Source organism: Augochlora pura, chromosome 1 (genome assembly GCF_028453695.1).
Source record: "Augochlora pura isolate Apur16 chromosome 1, APUR_v2.2.1, whole genome shotgun sequence".
NCBI lineage: Eukaryota > Metazoa > Arthropoda > Insecta > Hymenoptera > Halictidae > Augochlora > Augochlora pura.
The window spans coordinates 5,047,727-5,066,072 of NC_135772.1; the positions used below are offsets into that span (position 1 = coordinate 5,047,727).

Consider the following 18,346-nt stretch of genomic DNA (forward strand, 5'->3'; position numbering starts at 1 on the left):
TGGAGGAGGTCGCTACCAAGTTTGGACGCTGCGAGAGAAACCGTCGATTGAATTTTTCTGCCGAAAGCTTCGCTGGATGCAACGCGGCCGGTGGATGGCAGCGGAATGGCTCGTGGTGGGCAGGGTGGACGGAGCGGGCAGGCGGTCAGGCAGTCGAGCAGGCGAGCAGGCAGGCAGGCAGGCAGGCAGACAGAACGTGGACTGCACGCGGTGCATTCGCCGCGCAGGATGCATATCGCATGCTAAATATAAAAGCAGCTCGCGGGCAGCAACGGAGCGACGTGGTGCGCGGCGTATGCCTACGCCATCTTGCATGGAAGAGTCATTTGCGTTAGTCCTGCCCACAGAGGGCAGCCTGGCTCCGCCTCCAGTTGCCGGTTGTACATAAGCAGAACCATCTTTATTACCCTCGGGCACTAACCGTAAAGGAAGCTAGGCCGAGGAAAGCGGTGAACGGCCGCGAGAAAGAGACGGCTGCGAGCCATGGGGGCCGGTGTGGGGCCGCGGTGGAGGCCGATGGGGGGCCGGTGGGGGGCCAACTGGCCGACTCTCCAGTCCGCACAAGTCTGGCCTGCTGCACTCTGCACACGTTGAAAGGAGCCCCGTACCAGACATCCGTGGCCGAGTATACTGAAACCGGTGGGGAGGGCTGTACGTCTCTCCTGGAGATCGAGTGGCCGTTTCAGGGATCGGCCTGAAGAATTATGGTATGAAGTGGTGGGGCATGACGGTGCCGTAGGCATAGTTTGTCTTTATAACGTCTGCGCGGCCGCGGCTGAACTTCAAACGAGCCGCTGATGGCTCAAAGTGGCTGACCGGGATATAAATCCACGGCCCACCTCGCTCGTCTGCCCGCTTCGGTTTTCTCTTCCTTTCGCTCTCCCTTCTTCTCTCTCTTCCTCACCCTCTCTCACTCTCTCTCTCTCTCCCCCTCTCTCTCCCTCTCTCTCTCTTTCTCTCGCCGCTTCTCTCCGAGACCCCTTTCCGAGACCGGCCTGGATCTCCTCTCTCGTCTTCTCATCCTTCCAGGCCGCTTCGCCTCTTCGCCGCTTCGGCTCTTCGGCTTCGGCTTCGTCTCGTTCTCGCTGCGCGCCTTGTGCCCGAGCTGTTCGTGCCTGAACATCGGCAACGATTCAGCTCCTTCTTCCGACGCGATATATTTCCTCCCGCGAAGCCCGTCTATATATTTATTGGATGACTCGTATTTCGTGCTCGCTGCACGCTTTCTATGATAATGTTGCGCCGCGGTGTTTCCGTTCGTGCGGTTAGGCCGCCGCCGATTCACGCTCTTTTTTACCTGTGTGTGTGCGCGCGACCGCAGCAGCGTCTCTCGGTGTAGATCGAGAGCCAGTGTGCCCGAAATCGCGATTTTTTCGGGATCCCCTGTTCGCCCGCCGCGTGTACCTCGCTCAAGATTATCTGACGCCGGTTTTCTTTGTGCTCCGCGGCTCGGACGATTCCACCTGGCTCTTTTCTCTTTTTTTTACCACGATCCGGTTATCTGCTTACCTGTCTTTCGGGGGTTCTGGTTTACTTGATACGCGGCCGGGCTCGAGTGTGAAATTCGAATAGAACACGCCCGGGGAACGTGTGGCGCCGCAATTGTTCGGTAGTTTGGCCTTCTCTTCTTTGCGAGTATCCCGGGCGGAACGCGAGTCTACTCGCGGATTTTGTACGATTTAAAATGTGTCTGATTCGTCGTTCAATGATCCTACTCAATTTTTATTCTCACGGTGAATAAACAATCCCTAAGGAATTCAATTTTACGTGTACAAATCTGCGCTAAAGTCTCAGAATATTTTACTAATTTCCCCTGGAATCGTTGTCTCGAATAATGGAAATTGTTGCTGCAAAATTGAACAATTTTTAGCTTTTTATCAGTTAATAGTAGAGCACTTATTTACCTTAGAAGATTTAAATAATTCTACTACCTTGGAAGATACAAATTATTCGTATAAATAACTTATAAGTATAGATTTTCTATTGGTAATTTAATGAATCGGGAGAACACAGTCCTGTATCTCTAATTACTCGTTTTAAATGAATTTAAAGGAGGCTGTTGTCGATGGTTTTTATGATTTCGTATATAATTTATGGCGAGCATCGTTGAGATTTCTTAATCGGAATAAGAGAAGTCCCTTAATTAAGTGGAAACCTTCCTTCGCTGGCCATCGACGTATCAATTAAGTATCTATACCGGTAATTAATTCGTTCTCCTTTAATTAAAAACCGCCTGTCGTCCGCAAATTAGCTGGCATAATTTAACGTCTAATGTGAGATTTAATTTTATTACGAACATCAAACCACGTATATTTACTGTCCCATTTTAATTTGCTTTCGTGCAACAGTGTCTCCAATTTATACGGGATAACATCTTTATTTCTCTGCCCTGTAGAAAATTCGGAGTGCCGATTTATTTATAAATGTTCTAAAAGGCACTCGTTTCCAAAGAAATTTTTGTTTAGAAATAAATAGCAACCCTTTGATTATAAAACAAATAAATATGGAATAAAGAAACTGTAATATCTGTTCGCGTAAAAAGTCGAAATATTAAATTTAATTTTGATTAAATATACCAATTGAATTTTCTGCAATTAAAATGTGGTACATTTAATGCTAGGCAAAAGCGGCAGATTGCGACAGCGATTATTGTTTAAACAAAATCGGTGCGAGTCCGTGGTTTTTCTGCTTATTGTCCGAGTCGAGCGGCGTCTATTCAATGTCGTCGGAAGGGTCGGAGTTAACTAACTTTTTCTTTGACATATCCAACATATCCGGTATTATCAGCGGGTCGCCCAGTTGACAAAGCATGATCATTATTCAAAAGGACGCCAGCGTTGGAGGGCGGCGAGCAGTTTTGTAGCGGAAGACATTGGACAAATGGGGTTGTTCCGTGGACAGGCAGGTTATCTCGGTCAGTCGTCGAGTAGCCACCCCACTAAATCACTCAGTTCTCGCCCTCCAACCCGACGACCTCTGCCGTTGGCACCCTCAATCTCGATAATGTCTGAAAATCTCGGCACGTCACACTCGCCTCGACTTCTTTAAGAATCGCCGCTTCTTATTTCCGAATTTTTTAAAAACAATCGCGCTCCGTCACCGCGCGTTACAAGTAGTCTATCTCGTTTATAATACACCAATTATTTTCATTATTTATATTACTTATATTATTTAATATTCGCACACCGTGGTGTATTTATTTTGCAATTAAATTTGCAACTGCGTGTTTTAAAAGTCTTGCAAATGCCACATATGGTTTTGCTTATTATTCCACGGAAAAGTGAGACAACCCTAAAGAGGAATAAGAGGGTAGTTTTACCCCGACCAAACAATAGTTGCAACAAGCGTTACTTATTTGTTAGTTGCATTTTCTTTTCCCCGAAGGCCGTTCTTACAAGCTCGGTTGAGTGTTCGCCTGAATTCGCAATATTTCTTGTGACAAAGGTTACCGATAATTACATGTTAATGTTGCTAACGTCCGGACGGGCGGCGCGGAGTGCATTAACTGTTGAATGAAGTACGATGGACAGCGTAAAGATAATGTGAAGTGCATTACAAGCTAATGAGTGTGCATAATTTTACAAAGACATATTCTACCAGAGTGCTTTTAGATTGCTTTGTCGAGCTGCGCCTGTGCACACCAGTGAAGTTTGCTTTGACACATACTTAACAACGCGTGAAATTCAAGAATGTTAGGTTCTACTAACCTTTTTCTTTATTATAGACGACGGATAAACGTGTGCCGACTCTTTACGGCAGACTTGCCGCTCAAGCTTAACGGCTAATAGAGTTTCCCCCGCGATCATTCGTTTCGCAACCCGCTACTTTTCTCTACGGGCGCAATTTAAAACAGTTAGTAGGATTATTTTCGAATGTTACGCTTGTTTCGCAGTCCTTGGGAGAAGCTTGCCCACACCCGCAGGAAGTTGCCCGCAGTTAAACGCGCTCGCGATACGCTTTGGATTTTCTGGACTTATCCCAGCTCGCCGAGAATTTTTCACTTCGTACGTAGATATCTGATATTTCCTTCTTTAAGTAAGAACAACGATGATCCAAGTTCTACTGGATTTCCCTGTGGCTCGAGTTTTAAAATCTGTCTACAGCACGATTTACTGCTCGACTATATCATAAAATATATAATTGCATTTGTTCAATTTATTTTTCATTTTATTTTATCCTCGATTCATTTTTTATCTATGCGTGCAACTGTTATTAATTTATACTATCTGTGCGACGTGTTTGGGCTTGTTAAGCACAGGTATTTTAAAAACCGATTTAACAAAGTGACGTGGAACATTATTTCAGCGACGCCATTACGGATTCTGGTCGAGATGCAAACGACAGAAATATTTTGCTATTAGGCGGCGCCGAGTTCGGGACAATTAGTTACGTCTGCTGCAAATGTAGAAAGTTCGCGGTTTAATAATGACAGTATTACACCAAATAGACACTAATTCAACATGCTTGCCGAAATTAGATTACCCTCTAAAGTTAAATGGCCGGATTAGAGAATATTTCGGGCTCGCGTGTACACGGTGTTGAAACAGTCTGCATTTATCAGCCGTAAACAGCATAAACCCTGAATACCTAATTAACAATACTGCAATAATATTTCCGCGTTAATATTAAATACGCCGCGAGGGGTTGAAATGTTAAACAGCCGAGTGAAATTGTTAAGCGCCACGAATACCAAACGCGAATAATAAATTCGGCGAGTCGCGTCCAATCAAATTCCTTAATTCGGTCGTTTTTGATGAACGCCAACCCTTTGGGAACGAACGTATTTTTGGGAAAACTGAACATTGTACTGGGTAGAGCAATTCTGTGCGATTGATAGTGTCTACTTACGTAGCAGCGCTACAATGTGAGTGTCCTTCGCTTGTCTGCTATACTTATCTAGCTTTTTAAAAGCTCGATTATGTTCGAAAATGTTTTTTTTAAATGATATTTACAGAAAAGAACAATACCAGGGTCATCTGTCAAATATATATGCCAGTTTCAAGGTAACGTCCAAGCTAATTATTATTATTATTAACAGTTATCTTATATTCCTACCAAACGCGAAGCCATGAATATTGACTACTATCGACTACATTAAATAAATAAAATTTACACAAATATAAAACTACCCTAATATAATTTTCATTTATACTACTACTAAAATAATTTCCATTTCCAAAAACATCGATTAAAAGCCACGAGCGTGGAACAGAGCATCCCCCGTTTTTCCGCGATCATGCTCACTTTGCGCCGATCGCCAGAATTTTTCACAATAATAAATAAGCAAGCGTTCGAAGAGCCGTTAACGTACTTTCTAAGAGGCGACCCGCACGTCCGCATTAATCACGCGAACATGAGTTATCCGGCATGCCGGCGCGTCCCATTTATCTTGGTCGCTCGTGGCTGAAATAAATTCCAGGTAATTGTTTGAAGCCGTAAGCTATTAAACCGAATCGGTCGAAAAGGAACTCCCGGGCGACGGTATGGGGGGGCGGGGAGGACAACAGACAGTCGGCAAAAAAAAATAAAAGAAAACGTTCGGGCGGGAAGGTGCGAGAAGGTGGTGGTCGGAAAACGGAAATGGTCGCGAAGAAGAAGGAGAAGGGGCGCGGAGGGGTGGCGCGCTGCGGGAAAAGGATCAAATGGAAGGAAACGGAAGATGGCGAAGGGAGGAGAGGGAGGGGGTGGGGGGAATGGAAGCGAGAAGGTAGGATAAGAGGAAAGTCTGCGGAACACACGATGTTTCCGTGGCAGAAGCGGCTTGTTTACTGCAACCGCTATTAGCTCCCTATCCAACTACGAGCCACCGGGTTCTGAGCAAGGCTAAAAGACAGGGATATTGCTTCCCTTTGTGCGCGAATGCCGTTTCCTTCATTTATTTATCTTTGTCCGTCAACCGTCAGCCACGCTTGCCCTCTTGTCTTCGCTCACTCCGGCCTTGCATTATTCCATCGTAGGGCGGCTCGCGCTGCCAACCAGGAGACTTTTTCAAGCCTTCCCTCGGCAACTGTCTTCCCAGATGCCGCCATCCCCCCTTCCTCCCTTTCGAGGGTTCTTCAAAATCGGTATTCTCTTATTGGCGCGTAGGATAAAAAGCAGAAACAAAATCATTTTATCGCTTCAGTATTTTTTTGTAGGTGTCTCGGACGTCCGCTAAGTCCACAGAAGCTTCATCGATAATCGCGATGGCGGAGGGCGCGGACACGGTTGTCGAGCGGGCGGAAACGGCGATTCTTCATAAATCGCAGCATCGGCGATACAGGAATTAATCAGGCGGAGTGGCGAGGTATGGAATTATCAGGTCTCGCATCAACGCTGCGGTTTTGCCAGGGCCCGAGAGATATCCCCGAAGTCCTCTCTCACACTCTCTCTCTCGTCTCGGATCACAGGGGGTTGGATAGTGTTGGCGGGCACCGGAATGGATCGTTGGCCTCGAGGGTGTAGGTGGATACGTACGAATTGAGAAAGGATGGGTTTTCCTCTCTCTCTCTCTCTCTCTGTCTCTCTCTCTCGCCCCCATCCGCGTTTCTCTTGCTCGCGTTCGCACTATCTGCTCTACTCTTTCTCCCCCCCGTCTAGCTCGTAAAGTGATCGGGCGTTTATTCGCCACGCTGTCGGGGACAAAGTGTGCTACGCTCCCTGTTGACTGCTGCTATTTGTCTTCCGACAAGGAAACCTAAAACTACGCTCCTTTTTCGGTGTTACGTGAACAGTATGAAAGGTTAATGCGAAAGATTCTGCGGAAGTTTTCGTATACGTAACCCCGCCCGGGGAAAACTCGTTAGAAAATGCCGTCGCCATCTTTACGAGCCAATTTATGAATATTTATCGATCGGGGTCCAGCCGCGATGTCTATGGGGGGCGCGAATGACTCTTCGAGAGCTCGTTCTTTGTTTCCAAGCCGGTGAATTCGATTGGTCTACTTCCTGTTCGAAAATATTTCGAAATTAAATCCTGGAAGTCTGATGCTTTTTCGATATAACTCACGATGTGATATATTTCGTGATTTTATTTATATATTTTACACGAATATCTTGCTCTACAGAATTAATATTTTAATATCGAGGATTTCATAGAATTTTTAAGAAAATCGGAAAGGAAACGATTCGAATGATTTATCACAGGCAAGGCATAGCATGCGAAAGATCAATCACAATAGACGCGACGCCGCGTCCTCCTTTGAGCGGCGCATCCAATCGCGGGTTTCGTCACAAGTGCCTGCAAATTTCAGTAATGCTCTCGGCTAAAAAGAAATCGAATCGCGGCGCAAACTTTCCAGTTGATAGAATTATTTATGGTAGCAATCGTTGCGAATTATTTACGCCCGGTAATAAATGTGTATCTGATTGCGATTAAATGACCCGCTGCTAACTCCTGAATTATGTAGATCCATCATGTAGATGTAGGTAGTTTGCGGATACAGCAGGCGCGCGATTCTCTCTCTTTTGGCATCGATTATTGATGGTGATTTCAGACTTCATTAAAAAACCGTATGGCCGCTCAATAATTATTAGCGTGTCAACGAGATATTAATTAAACAACAGATGCACTTTGTAGGCTCTGAAGATTGTCAGACATCGTGGTATAAAATTGTGCGTATAAAATTGTCCAAGTTAGAAAGCCTGGGCGATGAGAAACCGTGACCATGCGAACGTATAGTATCCCCCCCGTTGAACACAGCCAGCCCGTTTCATTCGAGTACTTTGCGGCGTTAGGGCTAGCCGATAGACGACGAACTAACGCCGTGGAACTAGAATCGCTACAGTTTGCTGGCAGGTCGGGAAAATGGATTGCAGGCATCGGGTCGGAGCCGCAAGCTCGTCAAGAACGTAGCAGACAAGGAGACAAATGAGCCACCGCTAATTGCCGCTATCGTTCGGTAGCGATTCTTCACGAGCATTTATCACCGAAAGAAGTTTCGGAGTGTGCCCTTGGGCGAAAAGTTGAAAGAAGGGATCAGAGAGACGTGGCTGGTTCCCTCTTCGAAACTCTCTTTCACTCCAGAGAGCCGGATTGGTATCGGGGCGATATATCTCGGGATTGGCTTCGCAGTGGCGGATAGTCTGCATCGAAGCAACGATAGGGGAAAGGGGTGCCACCTTGATAAACGAGCCCATAAATAACAGTAACGTCTCCACCGAAAACTCGGCCGGGTAAATGTATATCCAGAGGCGGCAGTGGCAGAGGCAGAGGCAGAGGCAGAGGCGGCGGAGGCAGCGGAGGCAGCCAACGGCAGTGGCGGAACAGCAGCCAGCGAGCGGTTGAGGGAGTCACAGACTCCGGCCGGAGAGGTAATTTAAGATCCTATTGAGATATTTATGGGATCATAAAGCGGAACTGGCTGCTTCTATCGCCGGCAGCCATGCGTGAGTCGCGGTCCCGTAAGCCACAGTAGTTTGTATCTTTGTTTATAACCGACTTAGCACCGCTGTGTTTTACTTTATTTCGGCGCGCTCGATCAAGCCGAGTCGAAATCGCCGGGACGCTGCCGCTCGAATTTATTACGACGCGACCAACTTTGCGACCCGTAACCCGCATCCCAGACCTACCCGTTTGCTATCTCAGCGCTCTCTACCTTTCTCCTCCTCCTCCTCCTCTCCTACGCCGCCGCCCCTGTCTGCCCCCGCCGAACCCCCAAGAACCGAAACCTTTTGTGTCCTAGAATCTAGAGAACATACGTATTCCTTCCTGTCCGACGAAACTTAATCGTTTCGCGTTGAAACGTCCTGCGACAGGTTTACGCGGTAATCCCTCGTGCCTTGTACAACACCCGGAATACGTTTCGCGTTAAACGAGAGAGTCGCATTTAGGGTCGCCACCCGGACGGTGATCCGACCCCGGCCTAGCCGGAATTCTCACCTCGAAGCCGGTCGACGGAATCGATACCGCTCTATCGAAAGATAATATTTTTATTAGAAAATAATTACTTGTCTCAATTAATTCCGGATAAATTGCCGAATGAAACAGCGTGTTATTTAAAATAATATTTCAAGCGCGATCGCAGACATAATTAGGAGATAAAGTAACATATTATTCGTCGCTTGAATTGTAATTGGAGTGCCAGAAAAATGTCGACCGCCCTCGTACGCACCCTGTACCCCGTGAGTTTGTCGGGCTAATTTATCTTCGGCGAAAACGCGGCGCGTTCATTGAAAGGATATTATGATCGGAGGCCCGGCGTACGATTCTAGAAATTTCCGATGCGGTGTCTCGGGGAAATTCAGCGGAGCACTTAGTAACTGACGCCCTAAGTAAATCAGCGAATTAAGCGGAGCAATTCGCGGAATACGGGCTCGGGAGTCACGCTATTAAGCGACATTTTCGTGACACTGATCGACCGTGGCACACGGCGACGTGGGACACGGCTCTCGTGATGCGAGGCACCCGAATTTATTGGAATACAAGAAGCTTAATCGCGTAGGCCGGCGCGCATCGCCTTCCTGTTTTCTCGCGCGTCCGTTTCAATTCGATAATACGCCTTGCGTCAAACGTCGCGTGGGCGACGCACGCTCGAAAACGATCGCTCGGTAATGTATTAGGCGGGATTCGGTCGGCGACGATATAGTGTAATAGGAGAACGATGAATAGCGATGCGACAACAAAGAACAGAGTATCGATGAACTTTCGATTCTCCCCCGTGTTCTTTACGTCGATCCTTCTGCTTCGAAAATTATCCAGATTTTTATAAAGAAAATTGTACATGTAATCGCAGTAACTCAAATGACTTTTAAAGAGGCGGCCGTCTGGTTAATCGTGGCCTTCCATACAGAAAAATAGGAAATTGTTTTCCGATAAAGAAAATGGCCGGCGCGTTCGATCGGTAAGTGAAAATCGCCGGTTAATTAGGTCGTAAAAGCGAAGCAAATTTCTGGAATTCTAAATCTCCTTGGTATGAAATCTCTGTTCGTATGCTGGTCGGTTCCGCCCAAGGCGCCAAGCCTATCGCATCCGAACTGCAAGAGGAGCCGAAGAGACGGTTTACGGCGGTAAAGAGTACTTGTCCGTGTGGGCTTCGTGTTGGTAACGAGCGGATTATACTCTCGGCGTGGTATCAGATGGTCCCGTACCTGGTTCCATGGTTGTTAATTAGGATGGATGCCCACGCCTTGGGCGACTTTTACGAGCGGATACGGCGCGAACCGAAATAGCGCATCCGACGTTAACGCGCCCGACCTTCCTTCGAGGAACCGTGGCGAGCATCACGATAAGAAGAAAATACTAAAAAGAACGACGGGCTCGGCTATTTAGAATTATTTAGATGAGTTCCAAAAATCAGATAACCCGATGAAGAGGCCGTGTAACCTTTTTGTCGGTGCCGGCCCCCTCTTACAAAATCTTCCCTGGTCTTCCCGACCGGCTGCATAGAAACAACTTGTTCAACTTCTTCGTTCCCAAGGAATCTAGTTGCCCCGTCCCTTTTCACTGTATCAAAAAAATATCCCAACGCACCCAACACGGATGCAGGTTCACGCTGTTTAGGGTCTAAGGGTTCGTTCAATCATCGCCTTTCTTAATGTGCCACTACTTGTCGTATAAGAACTGTTTAGATAATTTTTAAGCAACAGAAATTATTCTTTTTTTAAATCTTAGAAAGCTAGGATATGGCTATTGAGGATTAATTATTATATAATAATATATAAAGTAACGCCAAAATTGCTATATCTAAATTCCTCTATAATTTAAAAATTAGTATGAAGATATTAAAAAAATAAAGCTTCCAATAAGAGAGTCTGTGCTGTATATGGGACGAAAAATGATGCCGAATTAATAACGAATCCACCGGCGACATTCTCGAAAGTCAAAGAGAGAGAGAGCGCAGTGTTTGTCCAGCGAGGCCATTAAATAAAAAGGAGAAGCAACAAATAAAAATAAGACATACGAGGGGATGAGCGTCATTCGGTATTATACGGAAAGGAAGATCCATGCGCCGGGCATTGTCAACGGGTGCGGAACGTACGATAGAGATTTTCGCGGGTAGCAAAAGGTAGAAGGCGTCGCGCGGCAGTAAATCAGTATCAATCGTAATTTTTAATCCTATGGCAGATCGACGGAGCCGATTCCATTTGAAAAGATCGAAAGAGTAACGAGCTGGCGATACCGGGCGTGTATCCTCGAATGAAATCGTACGGCCTGCTGCTCGTAGTAAATCAACTGTCCTATTCCAATCTTTGTTGGCGGCACACTCGCAACAGCCGGCGGGGCGGCTCTCTATCTATCGGCTCGCAGGAGGGAGGGAAGTAATCTGGTGAGTCGTAAAACGTGTCAGAATGTCCAACAAACACCTACTCATTAGCCCAGGTAGGCTGGACCGTGGCAGGCAAGATTGCACAAGCACACATTAATTCCGCGTGGGTAAGTTACGGTCCGGGGAGAGCATAATTCACCCGGGGCCCAAGAAAGTGTGGGTTTTACCTCTCGCTGGACGTGTTCGTGTAAGGGCTTGGCTCCTCGTTATTTTATCGGCTGCCGGCCGCCTCCAAAGTCTTCGGGCTAATTGAAATCCACTTTCTTAAATTCGGAAAGACCGGTGCGCGCTCGGTACCGACTCCGCCGACTTATCGCCGATTCCCTCGTATCTTGACGTCGAGCGGTATCTCTCCCCGGCTGAAACATTAAACGGTACCCGCCGCGCGGAAAGATCGATTTCATCGACTTCTTCGGCCTTAACCGGCCTCTCCACTCTCCACTCTCCACGGCGACGAACCCTTAAGCGATCTCGCCGGCCGATTTTTGATAAACCGGACGGGGGCCAGCGTCCGCCGCGGCGCGGCGCGATATTTTGTCAAGGCGCCGACGATCGAACCCGACGCATACCATTTACGTAATTATAACGTCCGGCTGTGCCTCGAGATTTTCGGCTACCTCGCGGCGAATAATCACCGAGCTGTGGACTTTGATACCGTGCTATCATTATTAATATCGTCGTCCTTCTTATTATTTCAGAATAATTATGAAACTAGTATTTCAAAGTGTTTTCAACGCGTTCCATTTTTATTCGTATCGATAATTGAAGATCAAAAGCATTGGCTTTACCGAGGTGTAAGTGCAACAGCGTGCGTTGCGAAATTTCCAGATGCAGAAACAAAGATGCCGCCTGCGGGTAAAGGTCCGATGGAGAGGAGCAACATTCAAGTACGCCGGCTGGCGAGAATAAAGAAGGCAACATTGTACATTCGTTTGACGCAAAGGTAGGACGTTTCTCGATAATTATTGCTCGTTCACAGTTCTAATAGCCAAGCGAGAGCGCGGTGTCATTAGTTCTCGGAACCGAGGAGGGCCTGTTCTTTATACCGCTCCTCTCTCGGCGTTCTACGATACGAATTAGCATAACACGGCAATTTTGAGGAGAACAACTACTGTATTATACAGGATTCACCGGTATCTAAATTCCCGGAGCGGGAGCTTTTAATAGATCGCCGTGGCGTCTCGTTTGTGAAGTTTTACTTTCGCCGATCGCGCGACACACAATTAAAAAGGATCGCTACCGGTGGGCCCGGCGGTTGCGGTAAATCTGGAAACGCGTCGGGGCCGTGTTGCGAGTCGAACGAAAAGTTCCGGGCGGCTGAGTAACGAGAAAGATTTGCGTCTATGTACCGGCCGATATATCTTCGGGATCGGCCTTAGTTGGAGGAGAACAGAAATCACCGTTGAATCAGTTTCTAGGAGGTACACGCTTGTCTCTTATGGGGGACCCCTCGCCAGGACTCCACGGTGTTCCTTTCTACCCGTGTTGAACTCCTCCCGGTACAACTGTGTAAAGCCCGGCCGCGCGCAGGTGTGCGGCCGCGTTCGTGTAGGTGCAACGGTGCAGGAAGCTGCAACAGCTCGCTGGTGCAGCCGCCTCGTACGAGACCAGATAGACATCTTCGCCAACTCTCCCGCCGCCGTCTAACTAATTGGCTACTGAATTACTGGCCGACATGACCAGTTATTGCTTCGTACCTCACCTCAGCCGGGTATATCGGATCTTGGATCTTGCGGTTCGAAGAGTATGGCCGGTTGTTCTCTCCGCGCTTGTCCTCCACTTCTGTCCACCGATACACTTTCTCTCTGTCCCGCTGCTGACCTCTCTCTTTCTCTCTCTCTCTCTCTCTCTCTCTCTCTCTCTCTCTCTCTCCCCTTTTTTCGCATTTCCATCAGAGATTCCCTGCCACTTCGACGCCAGTTTCCTTCTCCGATCTTTTTTCCTTTCCCGGGCGGTCCCCGCGCTCGCCATCGAGCTCATATTAATGACGACCGGCAATACGTTGCCGACCGCGAAATCTCTCTGCCCGTAATGGACCCGCCGAGTCGCCCGCTTTGGCGCGCCAGCGAGCATATTTATCTAGGCGGTGTCTTTGCATCGCTAAAACGCCTCGACCGATCCTCCCTCCGCTCCGCTCCGCTCCTTGGCCGCTCGCCCAATCGCTTTTAAGCGATACTCTTATGAATATTACCCGCATTACAGAATTTCCCGCTCGTTTCCTTATCCCTCTTCTTGCTCTGATTACGGCTCGCTTTGCAACTGGTTTCTCGATGCTCGTTCTTTACGCCACCCGTACCCGACCCATAAACAATCGCCGGCGACTTCTCCGCGACCCGATTATCGGCCGCCGCTTATCCGGTTTTGAAATCGATCGCAGCTTACAATTAAAGCATAACTTCGCGGCGCGTTTCGATCATCGTTTAGATAATATCGCCGCACTAAATGATAATATTGTTGCGTTCGCGTTTAAATGGTTCATTTTTTTTTTTTTTTTCGGGACTCGTCGACGATCGAGATTATCCCCGAGGTAATCGAGAATATTATTACGGATATATTCTGCGTGGACTTTCGGCCAGTTTTTGGCGGAAAATAAACGGGAGCATTGTGCGCCGTGTGAATTCTGAATCGCGCCTATTAAAAGCGAGAGAACCTAGCGGGCACGGTTAGGGGAGCCGACGAGGGTAAACGGGTGAATAGCCGGTATATTTCGGGGGAGAATATCGGCCGGCGAAAGTTTCACAGTGTGTGATATGAGTAGGCGTACTTAATGCGGAATCGGTGTCTTCTTCGCAGGGGTTTCTGCCGCGCGGCGCGAGTTAAGGTACCAAGCAGAAACGGAGGTACCCCCGGGTGATATACGACTTTGTGGGTGCTCGCGCGATACGCCGCCACTAAAAGGCTTAACGAGCATCTTCGTACGCCACAGCAGTCCAGAGTAAACAGGACGTGGCTTATCTTGTCACGAAAAATCTGCGAAGGGAAGCTCCCGCGCGCACCACTCTTATTTTTCTTTCGCCTCTTCGCCTCCCTTTCTCTTCCTCTTCCTCTTCCTTTTTTTCTTTTCTCTCTTTTCATTTATGCCCCCGCAAACACGTACCCTCGCCCCACGGCCAGAGATACGCAATGCCCACGGCGGCCTAGGCGCTTTCGGAGCTTCGTTTTCTCGTTGCATCACGAGAAAAATTACCGGAGACCGCGCTGGTTACGGTTATGGCACTTTAATAACATTGCCCACCTTTCGCGGAGTCCTGTAGAGGGTGTTGTCTGTCGACTGCGGCGTGTTCCCTTTACGCTTTCGTGGCCGTCGATCCTCAGATTGCGGATGTTTATGCAAATGCGCGGCTTTATTAACTGCATTATCGAATTACCCGCAGATTCGGCGGAATAGGATTATTAATGCGATGGGATTTTTGCTGCTCCTCGTTCGCGAGGCCGGGGCGTTTTATTAAAAATTTCTGGACATGCGTCGCTCACTGTAATCATATTAAATCGACCCGGTGATGATTGCACTTGTTATTTACCCTGTAATTTATTTTTATTCCCTCATTTTTTAGGTTCCGATTTTATTTATATTAAAATAGGATTATATATGTGGGATTTACATTGTCAGTAATTTAAAAAAACTTTATTACATCCCTAATAATTATCCTAATTATGATACAGTCACCGGAGCACTCGTAGTTGCAAAAACCTCTGAAATATATTTTTCATATCCCTATTATTATTTAAATTATATTAATTTCGTCTGAAATTATCAGTATCAATATCCTGACAACGACACTGATAACATAGAATTTCTAAATATAGTATATTTTTTACATATCTTTAAATACCACAGCTGCTGCGCTCGGCTCGATTTCGTCGCACGTCATTTCTAAAATAAGAATATTCGATAGGATTGGTCGCATGCGCCATTAAATATTATTATACAATAAGTTCTTCGTATAACTAACGGGCTAGGAGATACGCTAGTTGCTTTTACGATAATTTAAAAGCATTTATCATACGTAAATTTCCCATTCGGCCGGATCGAGATGCCGTAGCATGACGTTAATTGCAGCTTACGCGCCTGTAATATTAGTTACATTATGTGTTAGAACACGAGTTAAAATGAACTGCATATAAATATAGGTATAGAATAAGTGACGCGTTATGCCCAGGAGATCGGTATGCGATCGTAGGAGAATGCAGAAAATCTTTGCAACACAGGCGCAACTATTGAATTCTAAAGGCATTTGCGGACACAGGCACATGTCCAGTTTATTTATAGCGCTCTTAAATATAGAAAATATAAGAAGATAAATATTTTACGGGGAACTGCTAGGAGATTTCACTCCATTTCCAATTTCAGAGCTGATTTTTACTATCGTGCACGTTTCATTCTATAAAATCTAAATTTACATAAACTCCTTGGAAAACAAATCACGCGATGCATTATTTATTACAAATCACTGTTATACGTGGCACGGATCGGTGGCTGCGGTTTGAAACGCTAGGAAAATTACGAGAATCGAAACGTGACAGGAGGAAGATCTGACTGTGCTAATTATTATACGCACGACTCGAGGATCTATAGAATTTTATGATGATTCAAGGAGCTGTAAAAAGTCTAGCTCAACGAATATCAATGCAAAAACGAACGAAAGAAGAAAGCGCAGGTATCGGCGAGACTTTGCACGGTTTTAAAAACAGACGATTCGCGTCTCGAATTTTGACGACTACTCTGAAGGCATTTAGTTTATTTACCGTGCACCCCGATTAACATTTGCGGAGTCGTTGCACGCGCGTCGTCCTCACCGAAGCCATTTCGCTAGGTAATTACGGATCTTTGCAGGAAATTATTAACCGAAACGCTTCATTATCCCTTAACGAACGCAGCCGCGGTATCGGCCCCCGAAGTGCTGATGGAGACGTCGTTCGGCTAATTGCTGCTTTACCGCGTGTGTCACACGCAACTCGGCGGCGAACGGCCGGGGGGAGGGGGGGTCCGATGGCTCGGATTACGATTACGCTGGCGCGATACGGTTTTTTTTTAAAAATGCCCGCCGCCGAGTCGTGCCGGCACGTTTTTTCTTTTTTTTCCTTTCGCGAATTAACCACCGCGAATTATAAATAACGACCATTCCAGATTCCAGATAAGATTTATAGCGACCGGTGTGCGCCTCCGCGAGGCGTTCGATCGCATCGCGCGCGGTCTTACGACTATAATTATCTCCGTAGAAGAAACGACGAGTCCTCTAAACACTTTTGCAACGTTGAACCAACTTAAAGAATAACGAACGCACTGGGAAAAGAAACACGATTATTCTCTTGCTCCGCGTGAAATGCGCAGGGTGCACCGTTTCCAAAGCGTTGCATCGTCTTTCGCGGAGACAGGTGTGTCTCGTGCGACAGTTCAGCGACCTTTAACAAAAAAGACTATTACGAACAAATGATGCAAACGACGCTGGTAGTCTCGATATGAAATCAAGGCTGACCGCATAACAACGATCGATTGTCTTCTACCCTTGAATTCTAATTCAACTATTGAATATTTTATCATCGAAGAATTTTTTTCGATCGCGAGGCAATACGCGAAACAAATGGTTATTTATTTCTACGTGTTCTCTATTTAATTTACTCGTAGAGTTCTTCCGATCGCTCGTCCGATAATAAGAACAAAGCACTCTACATGGCATCTTCGACATTTCCGCTGCTTTTTTTTCGTCGATTCTTATCAAAGTTACATTAACGTTTCATTCACAGGAGTTTCCCACGTCATTCACTCTAATAAGCACTTACGAGGCATTTCTTTTGTAAAAGACGACCGGTTCCCTCACTCCTTTACATTCTTTACTGTTATTATTGTTTATAAACTCGTCCAATTTATTACACGTTGAAGATAGAAACATTTCAGAGTTACACATTTTCTCAGATCCTGGATTCCATTTCATTACCTGATGCAATTAATTAAAAATTCACTGCTGATTTTATGCAGACATTTTTGTTAATGCTTTGAGGAAAGTCTCAATTTTCTGTTTATCTTATTTAAATATATTTTCAAAATCCCTATTGTTATTTAAATTATTGTGAAATCGTCAGTATTAATATCCTGACAACGACATTGATAACAGAGTATTTCCAAATATAGTATTTTTTTTTAAATATCTTCATAGCTGCTGTTTATACATAGAAATATGAGGTGAAAGAACAAAAAGGTCAGAGGTCAATAATAATTGATGCGTCGGGGCCAACTAAAAATCTTCGCCGATTAAAATGTACACTTTTTAAAAATATTCTCGTCCGAATAACGCGAGACCAATTCGAATGATTCCGTCACGTGTTCTGACGACTTCATTTCGTGTACACTGGAAGAAGCTCCGGCGCCATAGGCGTCTCGCGACAGCGTCGACAGCGGGGTCGTACGTCGAAACTGGGAACCACTGGTCAGGCCACCTGTGCATCAAGCTTAGGTTTATCCCTATTATAAATCCGGCAGATAATGACGACATGTTTATACTCTTCATTTGTATTCTAGGCGAGGAGAACTGTTCGTGGCCGCGCGCACCGAAGCCAGTCTGACTGCTCCGACTGCTTGGCTTTGCTGTCCACAGTGGCGTAGCAACGCTCCTTACCAGTTCTACCCATTCAACGAAAATTTATGTATCCTCGGCAGTACGGTGCATTACAGTTATTCTCACGTAGCCCCGCATTCACTACACAACCGCCGCGTTAGGACTGGATACCGCTAAGATTCCAGAAATGGGACCATTTGTATGGATGACGTCCTCAGCCTTTTTTCTCCTCGGCGGGCCCGACTACCAAAGTTGGCCTCGCGCGCGCACTCGGTAAATATAATTAACAGATCCTTGACAAATTCTAATGCTTGCGAGTTATTGTGCTATATTTCGCGCGGCTCGTATCCATCCATCCATCTTTAAAAATTGCAAGCTCTTAATGCTTATATCGTCGTAATCGTAGATCGACGTTGCAAATCCTCATTGACAGCATAAGCAGCCGAGGCATTCGTATCACACATTTTTCGATGTCTCCGATAAGAGCGTGTCGACGGGGGTTCTAAACAAGTGATACCATTATCATTGTAGCCTCGTGCGTCAGCAT

General features: G+C 46.4%; 1 protein-coding gene across 1 annotated transcript; it reads left to right on the forward strand.

Moving 5' to 3' along the window:
- The first annotated feature begins 630 nt into the window (after nucleotides 1-630).
- On the forward strand, nucleotides 631-18,056 carry LOC144468387 (uncharacterized). Its single transcript, XM_078177822.1, has 5 exons — nucleotides 631-707; nucleotides 6,138-6,286; nucleotides 11,044-11,245; nucleotides 12,074-12,188; nucleotides 17,763-18,056. The coding sequence occupies exons 4-5, from the start codon at nucleotides 12,088-12,090 to the stop codon at nucleotides 17,974-17,976; spliced, it is 315 nt and encodes a 104-aa protein (XP_078033948.1). The 5' UTR covers nucleotides 631-707; nucleotides 6,138-6,286; nucleotides 11,044-11,245; nucleotides 12,074-12,087; the 3' UTR covers nucleotides 17,977-18,056.
- Nucleotides 18,057-18,346: the final 290 nt, after the last annotated feature.

What these genes read in the sequence shown, in the direction of transcription:
- LOC144468387 (XM_078177822.1), top strand. Translation starts at nt 12,088, where the DNA reads ATGCCGCCTGCGGGTAAAGGTCCGATGGAGAGGAGCAACATTCAAGTA. An exon ending in TACATTCGTTTGACGCAAAG is followed by an intron (nt 12,189 to 17,762) that starts GTAGGACGTTTC and finishes TTTGTATTCTAG; the next exon opens with GCGAGGAGAACTGTTCGTGG.